General features: G+C 35.4%; 2 protein-coding genes and 2 pseudogenes across 2 annotated transcripts; all 4 read right to left on the reverse strand.

The window, feature by feature from the left end:
• Positions 1–717: 717 nt before the first annotated feature.
• Positions 718–5,063, reverse strand: LOC142173268 (phosphomannomutase-like). The gene is made up of 12 exons (XM_075238305.1): positions 4,888–5,063; positions 4,630–4,715; positions 4,155–4,199; positions 3,986–4,052; positions 2,652–2,728; positions 2,036–2,071; positions 1,807–1,862; positions 1,640–1,739; positions 1,394–1,489; positions 1,210–1,299; positions 1,051–1,102; positions 718–932 (listed from the first exon to the last, which is right to left on the reverse strand). The coding sequence occupies exons 2-12, from the start codon at positions 4,696–4,698 to the stop codon at positions 862–864; spliced, it is 759 nt and encodes a 252-aa protein (XP_075094406.1). The 5' UTR covers positions 4,699–4,715; positions 4,888–5,063; the 3' UTR covers positions 718–861.
• A 4,542-nt stretch (positions 5,064–9,605) lies between these two features.
• LOC142173815 (NAC domain-containing protein 53-like) lies at positions 9,606–11,683 on the reverse strand. The gene has a single exon (XM_075239569.1). It carries the CDS (start codon positions 10,678–10,680, stop codon positions 9,676–9,678), a length of 1,005 nt encoding a protein of 334 aa, XP_075095670.1. The 5' UTR covers positions 10,681–11,683; the 3' UTR covers positions 9,606–9,675.
• Positions 11,684–16,884: 5,201 nt separating this feature from the next.
• Positions 16,885–21,565, reverse strand: LOC107772723 ((+)-neomenthol dehydrogenase-like; annotated as a pseudogene).
• A 215-nt stretch (positions 21,566–21,780) lies between these two features.
• Positions 21,781–24,658, reverse strand: LOC107827202 ((+)-neomenthol dehydrogenase-like; annotated as a pseudogene).
• Between the last annotated feature and the right edge of the window lie 263 nt (positions 24,659–24,921).

A 24,921-nucleotide genomic window follows, 5' to 3' on the forward strand; every position in this document is an offset into this window, starting at 1 on the left:
CAAATTTGACTTATGAATCAAATAAGACTTATAAATCACACTTATCAATACTTCCTATAAATCGAATTCGGCATATGGAATCTATGGCATGTATAATAATGACTAGCCTCTATTCTTTCTGTTATGATTTATCTAAGTCGCATTCTACAAATGCTTACATATTTATGGTATTCTCTTAAAAACAATATACCACTAGAATTATTGAACCAAAAGTGCACATTTTAGGGGAAATTTCAGAAAACTGCATTGCCAAAAGAAACTATGTCCGCACGTGAATTTAATTTGGAAAAGAAAATTTGAAACACTCTGTTTTAGACTAGTGTTGAAATTGGAGAAAAAATATAAAATAGGGAAAGAGGATCTCGATCTCCATCGAGATTATTTCTTACTCTAGTTAGGTGAGAAACATGTGATAGCCTTGCTGTTCTAGAGGGTACAATATTTTGCACTCGTAAAGATTTTACAGACTTGTGTTTGAAATATAACACTATTGTTGCACTCTTTTCATCGTTAATTGTGATCTAACATTTGATGTTTACTAGCTTAGAATTTTATTTTTCTGTAAACTGCAGAAGCTATCATACTCCCTGTTAATTTCGTGACGAACGAGATAGCATGTGTATGTTAATTTCGAATTTGCATTCTTAGAAATGCAATAAAGTCTAAATATTGGCTAAAATACTCCCTGTACTTGTACCAAATGCTTACTCTCCATAATTATATTAAAAATATATTTGCAAATGATAATAACTTTAAGAATGAAATGTACATTTAGATAATGCAGATTTTGATGAGTAAACTCAATTACAAGCATCTTCCAAATACTGGCATACCACCGCATAGAGGAAAATTGCGGCATGCTCAAGAACTTCCGTTATCCTTGCCAAGGAAAAGAATAGAACACTGCTCTACGGTATCCTCCGGGCTAGTAACTGAAGTAAGCAACAGAAAAGTAAAAAATATATTTAAAGAAGAACCGCAATAAATTTGTAATGTGGTTCTTAGGAATAATCCAAATATGACAAGAATGAATTGAAGAATTATGCTGACCTGTGTGACCAACAGTTCTTTCGGATTCAAAAATTTCGTAGTCATTTCCTCCCTGTTCAGTTATAAAGAAAGACACTCACTCTCAACCAAACTATCCAGAGATTCTAGGACCATGTAACTACTAAAGAAAAGAGCTTCAAGTATATAAGGACATAGTACCTTGTATGTCTTGTCCCCGAAGAAGTGAATTTCGTTAAATTCATCGAGGTATCTCAAGCAATATGTCTTATCCCAGCCTTGAGGGAAAACCTAACACAAGCAAAATTTTCCAAGTTATCCCTTGAGAAGCTACTGTTATGAACTAAAAGACTACTTAGCGCAAGCAAAGACTTGAGCTGCTCACATCAAAACTGATTTGGCCTCCAATAGAAAAGGTGAGATTAAGGTGTGCAAATTTTTGGCGGAGCACTGTTACCATTGTTTCACGTATCTTTTGAACCTGGATATATTTTGTTAAGCCATTACTTTAAGAACAATCAAAAAGGAAGAAGCACATCTTAGTAAAATAGCTGCAATCACGATTTGCAGTACCGCAGGAAGCGATTATACTTTTTCTTTTTCTGTGATAAACTAGAATAAGTGTTTATACCTTGTCATACTTTTCAAACTCATCCCTTTCTTCCTGACTACAATTCCTCCCAATGGGTGATACATTTAGCATGCCACTTCGAAACTCGATGAATGTTCCTCTGCAAAAGAGACAGCGACTAAGATTTTTGCCAGAAACAAGCTCACTAAATCTTTCATTATGCTCACCTCTTTATTGGAATATCCAAGTCAGCAATGTAGTGGAGTGTAAAGTTAATAAATTCCTGCACATCATTTTCAGTTCATCAACACATCTTGGTCTTCCACATATGCTATCATTAGTTTAGGCAGGTAAGACTGTAAAATTCCCTCCCGACTTTACACAATAACGTACATTGACCTCTTTAATACTTGGTTCTTATGGAGAAATCATTAAGCGGAAGAAGCAATCACTTACTTTGAGCTTCTCATCGCCAAGAAATGACTTCAAGCTCTGCATAAAGGGGTTCACATCACTTTAAGAAGAAATCGCTTCACAAATGAGCAATTAAAAGAAAGAATATAGCAATGTGTTCCAAAATGGGAACATAGGGACATATCTTGAAGTCATTCCTCAACTCTTGATATTATTATCTACGTAAATGGCAGTTGGTAGACAAAGTTTTCATTTCTATGAAGAAACATACAAACTGGAACTAACAGTTCAGGACTAAACTATAACTTGGGTGAAAAGTTGCAAACTGGGCTTGAGTGACAAATTGCAACTACATTTTATTCTCATGTTAAAAAGTTTCAATAACAAGCTTATGTTTGGACACAAAAGGATTTGGTTAAAATTTGAGGCCAAATACTCCCAAGAGCAAATGAAATCTCAGTTTAAGTATCGAACAAAGGCAAAACATGACATGATATACATAACCTGCATAGGTATCAGTGTCCCCTTCCTCATTAAAGCTTCTATGGTGCAGGCGTAGAGAAAAAGAAGTCATAGTATCCAAAGATATCTTTCGACTTTAACCAAAACCACAATCGAAAGCAAAATTATAAGATTAAATCCAAATCTTTCCCATTACCTGTGTTCCAATAAGCTTCCCATCCTTATGTGCTACAAGGCCATTTTCAGAGAAACAATAATCATAATCTTTTGTAACTGCATACAAAATGTATAAGAGAAGTCAATACACAGAAGAAGTAGGTAACTACCACATCAATCCAAGAGCCGTATTTTCCAATATTTGTTATCCAAGATAATCATGAGAAGAAGTTAAAAGGCACAATAAACACCCATTTTCCTGTTGTCATTTTCCTAGATTAATTGGACATATAGCTTAAGGGTACAGCGTCGAATATATGCATATTTACCATAGAAGTGGGTACAAAAATGAGTTTAATGGATACTCTTTCTAAATATTTGAGATTTTTACTAGGTTGAAAGTGGAATGCATTTTAAGAAGTATAAAACTAAAAACTGCATAAAGTATTGACAGGAACAGATGACATCTAAATGAAAATGGACAGCATATTGGGATGACATAAATGGGAGGGAGAAGTCTTTTAGGATGGAACGAGTAAGCAAAAGAGACTTGGGCAATGGGGAAGGAAAGAAGCTGGAGAGCGCAGGGGCTTTATGATTAATGGCACACCTAAAATGCTTAACGTCAACAACTAAGGTTTCACAAAGAGTGTATTTCTTTCTTTATTCCCTTCTTCTTCTTTTTTTTCCAATTTGAAGGTCCATGTATATTAAACTTTCAGGTGACCTTCATGAGAGTCCTCAAAGACACCCTCAAAGAGACAGGCACATTCTTTTCAGTGGCTAGCCATTTGATTTATTTTGACTGTTTGAATCATGTAAGATACACAGAGTGCCAACAGTTCCAAGTGTGTCAAAGATGGATTGCTTTCCTTGTATTTAGGCTCAAATTTTCCTCTGGAGAAAGAAAGATACTATACAACCAGAGGATGAGGTGATCACATCATGACTGTTTCTCCTTTCTTTTCTGGTCATTTGGGGGATGAAGGGGTAGCAACTTACTACATATGACATATCTACACTTCCATGGGATAGTTCTCATGTGAACACACAAGGACCTCAAAGGACGGAACCAAATTTAGGAGGATAAAACAATTTCACCAGCTTAGATGGAGCCATAACAAAAAGGGTACCTAGTAAAACAAAATCTCCAAATCTAAATTCGTTCAATGTTCTTCCATTAGCCTTTAGGCTGATGCAACCATGGTTCTACTCTTGCACTAATGCTAGGAGGAACTTTAGGTTCAGAGCTACACACATGAGCTCTAGTTGAACTGATGCAGCACATCAACTACAATCCTATCCACAAATTTTCAGGTCATCAACCGTGAATCATTAACTATAAATCTCTCACTGAAATCTGGCTAAACTAACCTGTCTTTCCAAGCTGTTCTGATATCTTGACAAGGTCTGAACCTCCAACAACTCCAACAGTGACAACCTGTAAAGACAAACTTGAAGGATTTTTTTAAAATAACAACTACAAAGAATAAGACTTCTCCACAAGGAGGAAAATAAGGAATATATTACAAAGATCATCTACCTTTCTGAGTTCCCGCATGAACTCCAACATTTCTGGAGTAACTACCTGAAAGTGTGAGGGAAATTCGAAAGAAGAAAATTCAAAATCTTTAAAGGGATGATAAACTTGACTAGGAAGTAAATTGGTTTAAAAAGAAAGAAAAAGAAGGAGCACATCTGAAACATCATGAGAGGGGGACATCTGAAACACTAATGAATTCTAGACAATATTTGTACATGCAAGCAAGAAATCTCATCTCCAATCACGATAAGCAAACATTAGAACATAGTTTAAGTTACAAAACAACAACAACTACTACTACTACTACACTATTACTTGGGGTCAGTTATATGAATCCTCCACATCCATTCTACTCTATAGGATGGAATCAGTTATATGGATCCTCCATATCCATCTTACTCTATTCAGTATCATCTCATACAGTTTTACTTGCAAATGAACAATTTAAGAGAAAACTACAAAGAGCCAATGATACCTTGCGAGGTGCTGTAAGAGTTCCATCCACATCAAACAAAGCAATTAAGCCAGCCTTCCTTACAGCCATTTAGTCTACAACTCTCACTGCATCCAAAGATCTCACTTTTCTACTTCATTTTCCAAATAAAAAAACACAAGGAAAACGAAAAGATCTAAAGATGAATGAAACAATACAAACCATGCGGTAAGAGATATGTATATCACAGTTGGCAAATGCAAAATCGCAATGTATAATGAATCAATCTTTTTGGCTTACCTTAGAAAATTCAGCACTCGATCTCTTTCGCTCTCTCTATCCTCACCGGAAAATTGAAATCCGGTAAGAAAACGGAGTGGCTCCGGCGAGGATTTTATAGCGCTTAGGCGGCAACGGTGACTGACAACTTGGGAAGTTGAGCGGAAGCAGAAAGTAGTTTATAGGTGAGCTGAATAGTCACTGGTTGTTGTGCTATTTGCAAATAAATGAATAGATTAAGGTTTAAGGGTAAATAACAAAATATAAGGATAATGGGTAAATAAAAAATGTAGTGTGCAAAATACAAACATTGGCTAATAAAATTCTTGTTTACTTTGATATTATACATAACTCCATGCATATTTTTGTTTGTCATCTTATTTAGTAGGTAATTAAAAGAGATTATTTACAATAAATGTGGATTAGTAAATAATTCAAAAGGGTCGATATTGTGACAATAATTTTACCCTAGAATACAAACCTCACATTGCCATTTATTAAGTACATAATTGAACTAAGGGTGGAGCTAGCATGCGAAATACGTGTTCGACCGAACTCTTGGTTCAAATATTGTATTTGTTTTAAAAAATTTATTAATATGTACAAATTATTAATTTAGAACCTAGTAACTTAAGCGCACTAAAATTCTGAATCCATAAACTTTAAATCTTGATTCCGACTCTGATTGAACTGCTCATGGATTTCACATTCACATGGAATTGCTTTCTTATATATAGCTAGGCACGCACATCATGGAATCGTTCAATATTGTATCTATAAAATGTGAAAAAAAAATCGACTATGTTTTGTAATGCTTCTTATAACAAACAAAGAAACTGTGTAAATTCGTCCACCAAAACCGACCGAAATCGGTCGAAAATTGATAAAAATCGACCAATTTTCGACCGCTTGTAATTAATCGAAAAAATAATGGTCGCTAACGTGTACCGACCGAAGTAGGTCGGTTTATTCAAAGTGTTGACTAACCGTCAAACTTCAATTACCGATCGATTTCGGTCGGGATTTTTAATAAATAATAATTTTATTTAAATAAATAATTTATTTATAAATTGTAATAAATAAAAAATGTAGAGTGCATGTCACCACCCGAAATTTTCCACCGACGGAACCGTGAAGGCGCATAACATTTCACTTTGCTAGACAAGCCAACGTTAGAGAATCATTAACTAATTTTTTATTACCATTCAGTAATTAACATTAATTAACTAAGATAAAATATATTAAGTGCGGAATATCATAAAATTATATTAATTACTACCACCCGGATCTGGAGTAACAATTCACGAGCATTCTAGAATTTACTACAAGTAATAGTCTGAAAAAAATACAACTGTCTAAATGAAAGAAAACAGTAGGACATAAAAAGATAGACAGAGACTTTAAGGTATGTGAACGCCGACAGATCTACCTTGAGTCTCCGGACAATGGGTCAATAGCAAATCTCGATCAACCTGAGCCGGTATCAAAATCTGCACATAAAGTGCAGAGTGCAGCATCAGTACAACCGACCCCATGTACTGGTAAGTGTCGAGCCTAACCTCGACGAAGTAGCACCTACAATCAACATATACAATTTAACAGTGTATACGCAAATAACAAGAATGAAGAACTAAATATGAAATGTCGGGAGGGGAGACATACTAAGGGGAATACAGATAAAGAACTACAACAGAATGATCACCGGAGCAGTCAATATACCATGAATCAATAGGAATAATGAATACAGTAAAGAAAAATGCACGGCATTTCCCTTTGTGCTTTTACTCTCAATCTCACCATAAAATTAATAGAAACGGCACGGCATCACCCTTCGTGCTTTTACTCTCATATCATGGCACGGCATCACCCTTCGTGCATTAACACTCACAATATGGCACGACATCACCCTTCGTGCATTAGCACTCACAATATGGCACGGCATCACCCTTCGTGCATTAACACTCTCCCTTACCATAATGCAATGCATGAATAACAACATGGAGATAGAATAATAAGTACAAACCTTACTTCAACATTTAGTTCCATAATATCAATCTCAACTTTGAAATAAAAACTCAATTATTACCAGAAAATTCCGTAAACATGATAAGAACGATAATTTGAACAGCACCAGTATAACACTTAGCAATTTGGCATAGGAATAAGACAATATAAGAAAAACAGAGAAACATGAAAAACAAGAAAATTGGCGGCGCATAAGTACTCGTCACCTCACATATACGCCGCTCACATGAATTTCACTTAGCAAACAATCTAAGGTTCCTAATTCCCTCAAGTCAGAGTTAGACACAACACTTACTTTGCTCTGAAGGCCACTTAATTCTCAATCACAGCTTTTCCTTTGAAATTCACCTCCAAACCACTCGTATCTATTCAAAAATGACTCAATAATATCAAATTTTGCTAAAGGAATCAATTACATTGCATAAATTTAGATTTTCTAAATTTTTCTCCAAAAAGTCAAAAATCGACCCCGGGCTCGCTTGGTCAAAACCGAGGTTCGGACCAAATTCCATTTACCCATTCACCCCCGAGCCCGAATATATAATTAATTTTGGAATCCGACCTCAAATTGAGGTCTAAATCCCCAAATTTCCGAAATCCCTACTCTCTACCCAAAACCCCTAATTCTACCGTGAAAACCTTAGATTTTTGGTTGAAATCTTGTAAAATGTAGTGAAAGATTGAAAGAAACCAGTTTAGAATCACTTACCTAAGATTTGGGGGAAGAGATGGTCTTTGAAAAATCACCTCTTGTGTTTTAGGTCTTGAAAATTTAGGAAGTGAATGAAAATTCCCGTCCAAAAATCATTTTGTTCAGCTGCAGACGTCGCATTTGCGACCTGAGCTTCGCAAATGCGAAGCTCGCGATTGCGAAGGGACTATTGCAATTGCGAAGCCTTCACAATCCCACTACCCTTCGCAAATGCGAGGAAAGTATCGCAATTGCGATCACTGACCTCGCAAATGTGGACAAAATATCGCATTTGCGATCTATACCCCTCCCAGACTCCCTTCGCAAATGCGAAGAAAAGTTCGCAATTGCAAACACAGGCTGGCCCAGCTTCTCTTCGCATTTGCGATCAGAAGTTTGCAAATGCGACCTCAACAATGATCGCAAATGCCAACCATGACCTCGCATTTGCGAGGTCTGAGGCCTACAACACAGCTGAAGCACACTAGCTATTTTTTTCTAAGTCCAAATCACTCTGTAACCTATACAAAACTCACCCGAGCCCTCGGGGCTCCAAACCAAACATGCACGCAAGTCAAAAAGCATCATACGAACTTGCTCACGCGATCAAATAGCCAAAATAATACCTAGAACTACGAATTTAGTACCAAATCAAATGAAATTCTTAAGAACACTATTAAATTTCTATTTTCTCAACTGGACGTCCGAATCACGTCAAATCAACTCCGTTTCTCACCATATTTCACAGACAAGTCTTAAATATCATAATTAACCTGTACCGGGCTCCGAAATCAAAATACGGACCCGATACTAACATTGACAAATATAAATTAATTTTAAAAACAAATAATTTTCAGGTTTTTAAGTTTCATCAAAAATTCATAACTCAAGCTAGGGACCTCCGAATTCAATTTCGGACATACGCCCAGGTCCCATAATTCGATACGGACCTACTGGGACCATCAAAATATGGATACGGGCCCGTTTACCAAATATATTAACCGAAGTCAACTAAAATTAATTTTTAAGGCAAAAATTCTTATTTTCATTAATTTTCAACATAAAAGCTTTCTAGAAACCTGCCCGGACTGCGCACGCAAATCGAGGAGGGTAAAATGAGATTTTTAAGGCTTAAGATCATAGATTCGAGTTCTAAAACATAAGATGACCTTTTGGGTCATCACAATGCAAAATACAAACATTGGCTAATAAAATTCTTGTTTACTTTGATATTATACATAACTCCATGCATATTTTTGTTTATCATATTATTTAGTAGGTAATTAAAAGAGATTATTTACAATAAATGTGGATTAGTAAATAATTCAAAAGGGTTGATATTGTGACAATAATTTTACCTTAGAATACAAACCTCACATTGCCATTTATTAAGTACATAATTGAACTCAGGGTGGAGCTAGCATGCGGAATATGTGTTCGACCGAACTCAGTTTTTTGGTTCAAATATTGTATTTGTTTTAAAAAATTTATTAATATGCACAGATTATTAATTTAGAACCTAGTAACTTAAGCGCACTAAAATTCTGAATCCATAAACTTAAAATCTTGATTCCGACTCTGATTGAACTGCTCATGGATTTCACATTCACATGGAAGTGCTTTCTTATATATAGCTAGGCACACACATCATGGAATCGTTCAATATTACATCTATAAAATGTGGAAAAAAAAATCGACTATGTTTTGTAATGCTTCTTATAACAAACAATGAAACTGTGTAAATTCGTCTACCAAAACTGATCGAAATCGGTCGAAAATTGATAAAAATCGATTAATTTCCGACCGCTTTTAATTATTCGAAAAAATAATGGTCGCTAACGTGTACCGACCAAAGTCGGTCGGTTTATTTAAAGTGTTGACTGACTGTCAAACTTTAATTACCGACCGAAATCGGTCGGTACTAATTAATATTTTTTTAATTTTTAAATACCGACCGAAATCGATCAGTATTTTAAATAAATAATAATTTTATTTATTGATAAATCATAGTATTGTAGTACAGGTTTGTAACTTTATCTAAGAGCTAGCTTGGGATTAAACTACATATATTATCTAGCAAATATATCCTTTAACTAACAGAAATTGATAGTATCGAGATCGACATCTTCCGGGGAAGCCCACAAAGTAGCATGTTGATGGTCTTCGACTTGGTATTCCATATTCTCTTGATCATCCTTTGCTATAATATCATTCGACATTATTATTCCATTGTCTTCAGTTTGAACATCTTCTGATTGCATAACGGAATCAATATATTCTTCAAGTAAATGGACTTGGCCTTCATCTCCCTGATCTACGCAATATTGAACATTCTCATCATCCACGCCATTAACAATATCCTCTGGGGAGCCCAACAAACCAAGTACATGGTCTCTAACTTGATCTCCCTCTACGTATTGGATAATATTATTCTCTTGATCATCCTTTGCTATAGTACCACTCGATCTTATTCCATTGTCTTCAACTTGAACATCTTCTTGCAGCACGGACTTGATAAATTCTTCAATTTCTCTCATCTTCTCATCATTAACTACCTCCTCAATATTGTTTCCATTTTTCTTGTCACCAGGTTTGCCTTTCTTCTTGATCTTACAAATTACGAAACCTTTGTTCTTAGTCTCCCTAGCAACGAGATAATGATCAAACAAAGAGTACTCAGCCATCAACCACTCGCCATTCACGTTGTTTGACGATTTATTAGCGGGGATGTACTTCAAACTTTTCACGTAGCCCATGAGTCTCCCTTTATCATCAAACACATCTCGACCTTTGTTTTGAAGCTTCCAAGTGCCCTTCCCAACAGTTCTTGAAACTCTTTTCCACGTAGGTTTCTCTTTCTTTTGCGGAGTTATGAAGTAACGAGTGTTGTTGTTGTTGTTGTTTCCCCTATCATAAGCTTCGAAAATCTGCCATGGCTCCTTGTCGGCGTAGAGATCCGCCACTTGCATGAGTTCATTCTGAAAGGGAAGTGGCTCGTCTCTCACAAACCCTACTAGATACTTGAGCACTTCCCTGCCCGTCGGATGAAAGCGATGACCCATCGAACGAGAAAAACACTTAGCCTGAGAATACTCCATTAACAGTAGTACTGACGCGAAGAAACAAGCTAAAATATTGTTATCTGACGAATATATGAGTAAGAAAGAAATAGTAGACTGGCGAAAACCCTAGTACGTACGTTGTTACTGATGATCGATCAACAATGGATACAGTTACTAGCTATGAATTGATGGTTGAGTTTTGAGGTACTCTATATTTATAGCTATATGGGGCGTGGAATTGAATATATAGCGTATTTTTCAATGCATGATTTATTTCCTTATTTCTTTTAGGGTTTTACGTGGAAGTTGTTGATTGGATGGGATATGTGGAGAAGGATCGTGATCCCATATATACTTTCCTTACTTTATGATATTTTCCCGTCTTTTTCTTTATAACTAGCATATATAATTACTTAAATGTACTAGCTTTTCTTATTTCCTTTATCTATTTTGTGGCTCGTCCACTATTTTTTTTTTTTTGGAATGTGATATTATAGAGTGTATTACTCAAATGGTCACCCAACTACTTGAAATTATCTACTAAAGTCATTTTTCTTTCGTTTGTAACAGAAAAGTCATTTAATTATGCCGATAGCAATCAAAAGATCACTCAACTAGATTTTTCAAACTTTTGATTGCCAAATACTCATTTTACCCTCTAAATTATCAACTTTTGTCTTCTTCTTTTTTACTTTAAATATTATAATTTTTTAATTTACATTGTGGACTTACTTATAGAACAAATTAATTGTATTATAAAGTTAAAAAAAACAAAAATAGTACTTTAAGACTTTGCAGCAACAACACCTAGGTGGCCCTGTAATTCCAAATCTAGAAATTATGTCATCTGTGGGTACTTTCTTATGAATTATGTTGCGGAAACCAAATGTATATAGTGTGAATGAGTCACAACTATTATACCAAAAATTATGACAACCACTAAATAATAAACAAGACAATAAGACAACAATAAAAGAATACCAGAATTTACGAGGTTCAGCCAATTATGCCTACTTCCTCGGACACAATCAATATTTTATTCCACTCCAAAATTACAAGTGAAATAATACTAAAGAGAAAAGATACAATTGCCTTAAGAAGATAAAAATGCAAATGAGAGGTGTGTTTAAATCCTAAACATTAGGTCTCCTTTTATAGGGTAAAATTTCCATTCAAAATTCCACTGATGTGGGACTTTTGACAATTTCAACAAATCTCCACCTTGGCAAAATTCCACATCTTCAATTTTCTCTCAATAACAAATTTTGGTTGTGTCTTCATCTTCAATCTTTAGTGTTCAATAATGTTGATCAAATCCAAACAATGTTGAAACTTGATCGCAGTCACCACTTTTGTCAGCATATCAGCAGGGTTCTCCGTAGTATGAATTTTCTTCATCGTGACTCCACATTCTTCTATGATTTCTCGTAGGAAATGATACCGAACATCAATGTGCTTCGTCCTTGCATGATAAATTTGGTTCTTCGCTAATTGAATAGCACTTTGACTATCACAAAAAATTGTAATATTTTTTTGTTCAATACCACGTTCCTTTAGCAACCCCTGAAGCCAAATTGCCTCCTTTACAGCCTCTGTAATAGCCATGTACTCTGCCTCTGTTGTAGACAAAGCAACTGTTGACTGTAAAGTAGACTTCTAACTAACTGGTGCCTTTGCAAAAGTAAACACATAACCAGTAGTTGACCTTCGTTTGTCCAGATCACCCGCAAAATCTGAGTCACAATATCCAACTACAGACCGATTGCCTTCCTGCTCAAAAACTAACCCAACATCTACAGTACTATGAATATACCGTAGAATCCATTTCACAGCTTGCCAATGCTCCTTTCCTGGATTATGCATATATCTGCTAATAACTCCAACGGCTTGTGATATGTCAGATCTCGTACAAACCATTGCATACATCAAGCTACCAACAGCATTTGCGTATGGTACCCTTGACATATACTCCTGTTCAGTTTCATTCTTTGGCGACATAGTAGTACTTAGCTTAAAATGGGGAGCAAGTGGCGTACTAATTGGCTTAGTCTTCTTATCTATGCCAAAACGTTGTAGTACTCTCTTCAAATATTCTTTCTGAGATAAACAGAGTTTCTTTGAACGTCTATCTCTTATTATCTCCATGACAAGAATTTTCTTTGCCTCACCCAGATCCTTCATCTCGAACTCCTCCTTCAGTTGAATCTTCAACTTATCAATTTCTTCCGAATTCTTGGAAGTTATCAACATATCATCAATATATATGAGAAGATATACAAAGGAACCATCATTAAGTTTGCGCAAATACACACAATGATCGTATTTGCTTCTCTTGTACCCTTGCCGCAATATAAACTTGTCAAATCACTTGTACCATTGTCTAGAAGATTGTTTCAATCCGTACAACGATTTTTTAAGTTTGCATACCATATTTTCTTTTCCAGCAACTTTGAATCCTTCTGGCTGATTCATGTAGATTTTCTCCTCCAAGTTTCCATGTAAAAATGCAGTTTTTACATCCATCTGAACTAGTTCCAAATCCAACTGTGCTACCAAAGCCAACATAATTCTAATGGAGGAATGTTTTAAAACTGGAAAAAATACTTCATTGTAATCAATTCCCTCCTTCTGAGCATATCCTTTGGCCACCAATCTTGCTTTGTAGCGAACATCTTCTTGGTTAGGAAATTCTTCTTTCTTTGCAAATACCCATTTGCACCCAATTGTTTTCTTTCCCTTCGGGAGATTGGCCAATTTCCATGTATGATTCTGATGAAGGGACTGCATTTCTTTATTCATGGCAATCCTCCACTTATCTTCTTCTGAACTTTGGATTGCGTCTTTATAAGTGGTAGGAATACCATCAGCTACAATTGAGGTTGCGCAAGCAACCGTCTCTATGAGACGAACAGGTTTCGTTATTGTCCTTTTTGGCCTGCTGGTTGCTATTGATTCAAGTTGTTGTCGAGATTCCTAAGTTGGAATCTCCCTCTCTACTGGCTCTTCTTCCAGAGGGTAATCTTCATGAGTTTCCTCCTCTGCTTCTTGTGTAGGAAAAATAAATTTTCCCTCAAACTCCACCTGCTTTGATGCACCACCAGTTTGTTTGACATCTTCAACTGTCACCTTATCTGTTATGGCAGATTCATCAAAGGTAATATCTCTGCTGAATATAATATTCCTTGTCTCTGGACACCATAAGCGGTATCCTTTGACTCCAGAAGTAATCCCCATAAATATAGCCTTCTTTGCTCTCGGATCCAATTTTGACTCTTTCACATAATAGTATGCAATTGAGCCAAACACGTGCAAAAAGTCATAATCTACAGCAGGTTTTCCATACCATTTTTCAAATGGTGTCTTGCCATCAATAGCAGCAGATGGTAGACGATTAATTAGGTGGCATGCATATGTAATTGCCTCAGCCCAAAATTCTTTGCCCAAGCCAGCATTGGACAACATACACCGTACCTTCTCCAGTAAAGTCCGGTTCATACGTTCTGCCACTCCATTCTGTTGTGGTGTATGTCTGACAGTGAAGTGTCGGACGATGCCATCATTTTCACAGACCTTATTGAAATGATCATTTTTGTATTCACCTCCATTGTCTGTGCGAATACACTTGATCCTCCTGCCTGTTTGATTCTCCACCATCGTCTTCCATTTGAGAAAAATTCCCAACACTTCATCTTTCCTCTTCATTGTATACACCCACACTCTTCGGGAAAAATCATCAACAAAGGTTACAAAATAGTGCTTCCCACCCAATGAAGGTGTTTTAGAAGAACCCCAAACATCAGAGTGTACATAATCCAAAATGCCTTTAGTATTATGGATCGCTGTACCAAATTTAACCCTTGTCTGTTTCCCTTTGACACAATGCTCGCAAAACTCCAAGTTGCAAGTCTTTACGCCTTTTAAAAATCTTTGATTAGATAGAGCTTTCAAGGATTTCCCTCCAGCATGTCCCAAGCGCATGTGCCATAGCCTGGTTGCTTCTGCCTCTTTGTCATCACTGGATGTCACTGTTGCTATCCCAATAACTGTACTACCACGATAGCGGTACATGTTATTGTTCTTCCGATTGGCCTTCATTACCACTAGTGTACCGGAGCATATTCTCATCACTCCATTTTCTGCAATGATTTTGAACCCTTTTGATTCTAGGGCTCCCACAAAGATGAGATTCTTCTTCAAACCCGGTACATATCGAACATCTGTTAATGTTCTGATCATTCCATCATGGCTTCTTAATCTTATTGAACCAATGCAATATGAGGTAAGAGGGCTGTTATCCGTTGTGTGGATGACTCCATATTCTCCTTGAAAATTCACGAACCAGTCCTCTTTGGGACACATATGATAGCTACAAGCCGAGTCCATCAACCATATGTCTGATGATGTTGATAACTCTGTTGTAACTAATGAGAAGTCTGAATCATCACAATCAGCTACATTTGAATCCATAATGGCCTTTCCATTGTTATGTCTGGCCTTATTCTTCAACTTCGGACAGTCTTTCTTCCAGTGCCCATTTTCTCGACAAAAGGCACATTCATCTTTGCTGGGTCTAGATCTCGACTTGGATCTTCCCTTCTTAGTCCTCGTTTGATTTTGAAAACGACCCCTCACAATTAGTGCTTCTCCTTCTCCGCCCTTCTGTTTTTCTCCCTTTCTTTATTCATAGCTGTACAAAGCCGAGCAGACTTTTCTGAGAGAAATTTTGTCATTTCCATGGAGTAGAGTAGTTTCAAGGTGCTCGTACTCATTAGGAAGTGACCCCAACAACATCAAGGCCAAGTCACCATCATCAAAAGTTGCATCCATATTTTGCAAATCTGTGACCAACTTATTGAAACTGGTGATATGTTCATTCATTGTCGTACCAGGAACATAGGTGAAGCGAAAAAGTCTCTTCTTCATGTACAATTTATTTTGACTGTTTTTCTTCAAAAATTTATCCTCCAGTGCTTTCCATAATTTACTTGCAGAAGCTTCCTTTGTGTATGGATATTTCTGCTCTCTAGCAAGGTAGGATCGAATGGTACCGCAAGCAACACGATTGATAATTTTCCAATCTTCTTCTCCAATAACATCTGGCTTCTTTTCTTCAATGGCAAGATCTAGCCCTTGTTGAAAAAGAACATCTAGAACCTCGCCTTGCCACATCCCAAAATGTCCTGACCCGTTAAAAATTTTTATCGTAAATTTCGCATTCGACACAATTCTTGTCATAAGCGAAGATGCCAACGATGGCGTATTATTGACACTTGATGTAGATTCTTCTTGTTTATTGTCTTCCATTTTGACACAAATATTATTTAGTAGCTGACGACACAAATCAAGATTATTTCCTTTCTGGTGTGGAAGATCAGACTAAGCTGCAACCACAGAGCATACTCAGACAGAACCTTGACTCAGTTACCAAGATAGATCTTTTCTGATGTGGAAGATCAGACTATGCTGCAACCACAGAGCATATTTAAACAGTACCTTGGCTCTGATACCAATTGTTGCGGAAGCCAAATGTATATAGTGTGAATGAGTCACAACTACTATACCAAAAATTATGACAACCACTAAATAATAAATAAGACAATAAGACAACAATAAAAGAACACCAGAATTTACGAGGTTCGGCCAATTATGCCTACTTCCTTGGACACAATCAATATTTTATTCCACTCTAAAATTACAAGTGAAATAATACTAAAGAGAGAAGATACAAATGTCTTAAAAAGATAAAAAAGCAAATGAGAGGTGTGTTTAAATCCTAAACATTAGGCCTCCTTTTATAGGGTAAAATTCCCATTCAAAATTGTCATCCACCGATATGGGACTTTTGACAATTTCAACAAATTAACTCCATGTCATGAAAGATATCTTAAAAGTAGTCTCTCAGCTCTTAACTTTTATGGAAAGAACAAAGTATGCATTATCTCTAGTTGAATCTATAGCCCACGTTGTGAGAACGAGAACACTGGGACCATCCCAAAACTCATTTGATGGAAATCCCCAAATACAAAAAAAATAAAAACTCAAAACTGATGGCGTATCCCAGGTTAATCAGAGTTTAGAACTTGACGAGTACATTAAAACTTTTTAGTTCAAATCTATATTTATTAAAATTCACCAAAAATTATGAGTTCAGATCGTATGCGGGGTACAAGTAGAGTATATTAAGACATACGATTAAAGACTGAAAAGCCATATGCGAAAAAATTGACAAAATAATAAATAAGGAAGGAGGAATGCATCCTTTAATTTAAAAAGTAGTGGTACATACAAAAATATGGACATTATTTTTAATTCAAACATTGCAACTTATGTCTAACTTTATCTATACATGTTTTCGGTACATGTATAAGAGTCAGACGCCAAAATATTAAGTTTCGTCGAACCCGCCAAACCAATAGTTGGATTAGGCAATGCTCAAAAAGAGGTGACTTCCTTTCTATAAAAGAAGAGACCAGAGGGTCCATCATTTGGCAACAAGGCAAGCTTCACCAAGCTTTCAGCACCTTCTTCAGCAGTTAAGCTCCCAGTATTGCAGTTCACATCTGTTTTGCAAAAGCCAGGACACACACAATTTATCCGAAAATTCGGATATTTCGTAGCTAAAACCCTTGTGTAAGCAATTAGGGATGCTTTCGAGACTTTATAAGCTGAGAAGTAAGTTGGCCATCCTTTGGCTTCTATTGATTTCTCTCTAAAATCTTTAAGAAATTCATTCAACACTTCATCCACCCTTTCTTCTGTCAGGCTTTTAGCATCACTTAGCATTCCTATAGCCCATTTGTTACACAATAGCTGTAGAATAGCAGAAAACGGTTTGGAGTAGAGGCGGCAAAAGTAACCCAAACCCATTTGACCCGTCCAACCCGTCAAGTTTTAGTGGGTTGAGCATGAGCTACTTTAATGATGGGCTAAGTTTGGGCACAACCCAACTAAGCCCATTTATTTTCAGTAGCCCAAATTAGCCCACGATTTATTACTTTTACTATTAGGCATGAATTGACATTTATTTCAAAACATAAGACAAGAATCAACAGGAAAAAAAGAAAAAAAAATTCATCATCATAAACCATTGCAGAATGATATTTACGAAAAAAATAAATAAAAAATATTGTTATATATGTGAGGACAAGAGTGGATTGCTCTAGTGGTAAGTACCCTCCACTTCCAACCAAGAGGTTGTGAGTTCGAATCACCCCAAGAGCAAGGTTGGGGAGTTCTTGGAGGGAGGGAGCCGAGGGTCTATCGGAAACAACCTCTCTACCCCAGGGTAGGGGTAAGGTCTGCGTACACATTACTCTCCCCAGACCCCACTAGTGGAATTATATTGGGTTGTTGTTGTTGTTGTTGTTGTTGTTGTTGTTGTTGTTATATATGTGAGAATATTTTATAATGTTTATTTAAAAGTTGAGGTTATTGCAAAGATTTGCATCAATATGGGCGAGTTGGGTTACAACCATCGTGACCGGTCCATCTTAACCAAAGTGAACTTTAAGCAGAATTGGACAATGACTCATTTAATGAGTCAGTGCCCAAATACAAACCAAATAACTCATTTGCCCGTTCTACTATCGGTATATAGAAGTTAACCTCAACATAATTTAGAGGGTACACATATTATGATATATACAGTTATGATTTCATTACCTTTTAACTTCCCCAAGAAAGAAGCGACACTAACAATTCTTGGGGAATTAGAGAGCTGAAGGAGGGGAATAAATGCTTCAATCATTCTTTTTGCACCATAGAAGTTTGTCTCTAGGCATTAATTTGTCAACTCATAATCTGTAACAATACGCTCAATACCTGCAATTGATTTCTTAATACCACCCTCTTCCTGCATAATTATTACTCCAATTTGTTACTATTTCTTTGAATATATGTATATGTAACATAAAATGACTAAAAAGTTATCAAAGAGATCACCATTGATTGTGTTTCTAATTAATTTAGGATAACATATTAGAATTGGACTATATATCTTACCCCATTTTCAGCAGAAATGGTTACGAAATCTCCTTCTATTAAATCTTTTACTATAACAACATCTCCTTCCACCATTAATCCACCAACCCCTGCGTTGTTAACCTGCAAATTAAATTGAAGCATTTATAATTTCTTATTTCTATGTAAAGAATATATGAAATATGTATTGATGCAAATATAGTCTGACTAAATATAAAATATGTATCTTAATTGTATGCATATTATACGTCAATATACTATGTAAAAATTCCAAAGGAAAAAAAAAGAAAAACAAAGGAACTAGAAAAACTTAAGAATGTCAAACTCAAAGGGTAAAAGTGTAATAGAACAACACAATGTACATCTGAAACTAGAAAAGGTACAACTACCTAATTAGAAAGAAAGAAACGGTCGAACCTCTTACGTTTCTTAGGAGTATGCACATGAGTTTTTTTTTTAAAACCATTTGTTGCTCAAAATCTACTGACAGGCGAATTTGGATTCCACACTCATCAATTAAGGGATAAATTAAAGCATTTCCTACAAAAAAAAAATATTTTTCGAAATTCAAAATCAAGATCCCTAATTAAGGACGGAGAGATCCAACTATCTCACCACAACCTCCTCCGTTAGTATACACTATACACCAAGAGATTAAAACCAAAACTAATTAAGTAGCACTAAATTATTTTCCATCATGACTATCTTGCTGAGACAATCTATAGCACTGAAGAAAGATGTAGAAAAATAAAAAAAATATTAATCCTATATATTACAATTTCAATGTTAAGTACGACGCTTTATTTATATTTTATTTCACTAATCTCAAGGAGCCATCTAACAAGTGATGGTAGGAAAAAAATGTTAATTTTGCATGTGACTGTTCACCAACTTTTGTAGATCTCAAGGAGCCCACACCTTTTTCACCTCGTCAGCCTTTCTTTCTTTGGTACTGAATACTCCCCTCATCTCGTATTATCACTCGTGAGTCGTGACTAGTGGTTACTAAAAAATAGTCTGTTTCAAATTATTTGTTATTTTAAAATTTTAAGATAATTTTTTTTTTTTTTTTTTTTTACACTTAGTAATAATTATTTTAATAATTTTGTTCGAATAGAAAGATTAAATATTAAGACATGAATAAGGATAAAGTAGTCAAAATCTAATCCTAATTAAATTTTTTTAAGGGATGTATAAAAGAGAATCATGACAGATAATATGAGACGGAGGGAATATTCATTTCGGTCTAAAATAAATGACCTTTTAATCTTTGACACACCCCTTAAAAAAATATTAAATCCTAAAAAAAATATTTTAACGGTAATAATATGTAAATAACGATAAATTTTAAAAATTAAAATTAATTCATTCTTGATTATATAAAAAGGACACTTATTTTGATTTACTTATTTTGAACCAAAATAAAAAGACCAAAACATCTATAAAAGAGTACTACGTAATAATAGATGGCTTCTTATCTTTTAAAACGATAAATATTTAAATATATTTATTTATTCAAAACGATTAGGATTTGGGACCAGAAAGAGTATTGCTTATGTACTGATAAACATAAAGGTTCCCTCTCCCCCACCCAAAGAAGTTATAAAAAAACAGATTTAAGTGATGGAGCGAGAAATATAATTGTATTTCCTACGGTCAATCTTATTTTGGTTATTTTCACGTATATTAAGAAATTCACAAATTAGCATTAATTAACAATATAATTGATCATGTTAAATTTAATGTGTCTATTAGAAATATAACAAATACTACTCATAGACTCTTTAATTCAAGGACAACTTAAAAAAAAAAAGAAATTAATTCTTTATTAATATCATAAAAAATCAAATATTATGAATCATAAAAAAATCAATTAAAGTGAATCGAAGGGAGAATAAATAGTACCAGAATATCGAGCTTTCCAAATTTAGTTTTGATGAAGTCCACGAGAGAAGAAATACTAGCTGGATCCATAACATCAAGTTGATGAAACAAAATCTGATCATCGTACTCCTCTTTGAGCTTCTCAAGAGCTTCAATTCCTCTCTTTTCATCCCTTGCTGTCAACACTACCACTACTCCTTCCTTTGCAGCTAGTAGTTTCCTGCATGTTTCATATCCTATTCCTTTGTTTCCCCCTGTCACCACTGCATGCCTGATCATACAACTTATAAAATTACTACTCCATGTTTTTCTTAAAGAAGATTTACCTATAATTACCTAATAACAGTAGTGAACAAATTTTTACGATCAGTGCAGAAAACTTGTATTTATACATACAAGGTTTGTAAATACCTTGTATTCTCGTGGCTGGTGGTTTTTTCTGCCATTTTTGCTATATTCACTATTCAGTTTTTTGGGTCTAAGCAGGCTTATCTATCAGTGTATGTATTGCGTTTGCTAGAAATAGTCTAAGGTGCTCATTGAAATCTGGGAAGACGGAATTATCTAATACGGTAACGGAGAAAATCAAGGAGGCTATAATTTATTTTTATTTTTTATATAATATGTTAGTCTTATCCCCTGTGTTTAGTGCCGGTTCAACCATTATGTGGACAAGAACTGAAGAAAGCATGTTTTTTTTGCTTAGCTATAATTCAACAAGCTATAATTCAACTTGCTTAGCTACCAATTTCAAAATGTTAGTCTGCGTTTCCACTTGTTTTCTTTTTTAGTGAGTGTATTGTAAATATAAAATATTTATTTCTCTGGTATATAATTCAACTAGTACGACAATTTAGGATGTCACTGAATTATAAGGGACAATTTGGAAAAAATTTACTTGTTCACATTTTCATCAATGAAAAGACAAGAAATGATTATAAAACAAAGAAGACTCCCAAGGAAATTGATTGTGATTTGTTTAACAGAATAGTATACAATATTTGAAATATAATTTGCTTTCTTTTTGGGTTCTTCAGAAAACTTAACTCATCAAACAACTGAAAGATAATGTTCAAATATTGATTTGTTCTTTGAATAAAATCAGTAGTTTTCTAGTGCCTTATGAAGTTCCAAGATTTGGAGAAGAGACAGCTAATGGCAATTTCAGACACAGAAATTTTAAGGGCAATTCATTCTTTGTGTCTTTTATTCACCCTATATTTTCACTGTTAAAACTTAAAACCAAGGATTATTTTAGATGCTAACTGCCTACATGAAATGGTATTTCATACAACATACATTAATGCATATCACTGAAGATTATTACATGCTAGTCTAACATGTATACAATGAACAACATACTCTCATTCGAATGATGAAACTTCTTTCCGATCAAAGAACAAACCAGAAGGGCCATCATCCGGCTGCAGAGCTAGCCTTACAGGACTCTCCGCGCCTTCTTCAATTGACAATATCCCGCGATTGTAACTGAGATCTGTTTTCACAAAACCAGGGCAAACACAATTGATCTGTATAGACGGATACTTCTTTGCCATGACACTCGTGTAAGCGTTCACGGCTGCTTTAGAGAGTATATAGGCTGACATGAAAGAAGGCCACCCCTTGGCTTGAAGGGTATCTTCTTTATAGTCCTTTAGATATTGAGCTATCACCTCTTCTATCTTCTCTTATGTGAGGTTATCACTGTCACTTAATACTCCTTTAGCCCATTCATGTTTCAACTTCTGGAAATGCAATTAGAGAATTTCAGTCAGCTACTCATAGAGATTATCCAATTACCAACATCGGGGTACTGACACTTAGGAAAGCATGACAAACTTGTCACCACATGAAAAAGAAGATTGAAACTAACAAGCTGCTTGGAAACAGCCTCTTGCAGAAATGCAGGGTAAGACTGCGTACAATAGACCCCTGTGGTTCGGCCCTTCCCCGGGCCCCCCCGCATAGCGGGAGCTTAGTGCTCCGGGCTGCCCTTTTAAACTATCAAGCTTCATAAATATCCTAGCTTACTTACATTACATTAAGTTTCTTGTGTTTGTTAACATATTATGCAGACAAAGATACCCTTTATCATTTAAAGACAAAAGGAAAATCGACAAGAATAAGGTCAGATCATGATTTATATACAACAAAATCAGTCTAACACTACTACTATTAGGATTTCCTCGGGGTCTATTTTCTTCATTTTTGTTGCTAGTAGAGTGAAAGATTAAGTCTTTAAGTTAAAGGCAGGAGAACATAATGTAGAAAATCAATAAATTGATGAGAACAAAGGTGTAGTTAACGGCAAGATTTCAGTAATCTATGATTTTTCCAATCTAAAAAGAATAGATGGCATATGCATTGGATTCTCTAAAAAAGACAATTAAAGGCAGAATTGTGTAGTTCTAAACGTTTTAATCATAGTTTTACTTCAGAATTTATCATTCCTATGGGCCAAGCATGTATAGGCCAAAAACCTTAAAAGTTAAATCACGCCAAACGGAAAAAATGCAGCTATGTTGATGTGTTAAAATTTCAAAAAACTCTGAAAGATAAGAGTAGGGATGTAGAGATACTTCAGTAGATTAGACCTTCCATTCCAAGAGGAGAAGAGTTGCCAGGTTAATACCTTTAGCCTTCCCATAGAGGAAGAAACATTCACAATCCTCGGCGAGTTAGATAATTGGAGCAGTGGAATAAACGCTTCAGTCATTCTCTTCACACCATAGTAGTTTGTTTCAAGACATTCCTCTGCTAATTCATATGTCTGAATCAATATGTTATTCCAATTGACTTGAGATCCTCCTGTCTATAGCAGAGAGAATGACAAATTAAAGAGTACAAAAGATGAAGTCTAAAGCCAAGGATTTCAATTGATTACACGTCAAAAGGTGAATTTTCCAGAAACAGAGAGTTATGGCTACTGATTGTGCCACTTGATAGTCGAATCTAAAGATTTCGAGATAAAGCAGGACTTGTTCTGGTTTTTTAACTACAGCAGAAACCTCAAGCCATTTTCATGGTTAACTAACTCTATATCCAAATCAAGTTGCACATATAATTTCTAATCAAGCATCTAGCATAAAAGAATGGTCTACTAGTTAATTTGAGGGCTGTCTAATTATGATAAATCCTCTGGGGTTGTGGAGTTGTAAATTCTCTGACGTGTTATAAAACATACATATATGAGTTTACGTTTCTATGCACTAACGGCAATTATAAACACATGTAAGTTATGCTATAAGGTAATTACTGGTAATTCTTTTTGAAGCATCAATCCGAAACTTACACAATCAGGCCACAGTTATAAAGTAATTAACAGCTAATCTCTACAATGAACATTAATTGATGACCTAGTAAAAACGGTAACAAACCTATACTACACTGATTGTCAGTGTGCCAGTATATATATAACCTGATACTTATCATGTAGTAACCAACTGTCTTGTATTAAGACACAATTAATCGATAGATTAAGTCTAGTTAAAAGGACTTACCCCACTGGACTCTTGTGTAGCTCTAAGGGCATCAGCATCTGCAGTGACTCCACCAATTCCTGCATTGTTCACCTGAAAATACCCACAGCTCTATCACTTAGCAAATTATTTTGATCATAAACAAGAAATTAAAATCAAGAACATAGCTATGCTTCTTACCAAGATATCAAGCCTGCCAAATTGAGTCTTAATGAATTCAGCCAAAGAAGCAATAGTGGAAGGATCCATAACATCAAGCTGTTGAAACACCAAATTTTCTTTAGCTAAACCAATTAACCCTTTGAGCTTCTCTAGAGCTTCAACCCCTCTCTTCTCATTTCTAGCAGTCAAAACCACAACTACTCCCTGGGAAGCAAGCTGCCTGCATATTGCGAATCCAATCCCTTTGTTTGCCCCTGTAACTACTGCATACCTGCACCATAAATTAATTATAGGTACAGAGTAAAAACAAATAAAATAATTGTATTTGCAAATGCTAAAAGAAGAAATTCAGTACTTTGTGGCTCGGCCTCTGATTTCTTCTGTCATTTAGAATAGCTTTAGTTGTGGTTTGAAGAAAGCCAAACCAATTAAAATCATGCACAACCCCCTAAACTTATCCGGGTTTTCGTTTTAGACACCTTATCTACTCAAAATTTGAACCAATTAGACACTTTTTTGATAACCAGCAAAAAACTAGAGAGAGTGTAATACACTCGTCAATGATGTGGCAAATTGACGAATTAACTGATGACATTTGGTATTTGGGTCCAAAATAATAATTAATAAAATGAATTATAAGGAAAAAAACAAAAACAAAAACTATTTTTAAGAGGAAAAAAAAAAAGAAAAACAATAACCCCACCCACCCAGACCCTCCCTTCCTTATTCTTCTGCTAAGCCCATAAGTCGGCGTTTCTAACCATAATGTTCT

The sequence above is a fragment of the Nicotiana tabacum genome, chromosome 19 (genome assembly GCF_000715075.1).
Source record: "Nicotiana tabacum cultivar K326 chromosome 19, ASM71507v2, whole genome shotgun sequence".
In the NCBI taxonomy this organism is placed as follows: Eukaryota; Viridiplantae; Streptophyta; class Magnoliopsida; order Solanales; family Solanaceae; genus Nicotiana; species Nicotiana tabacum.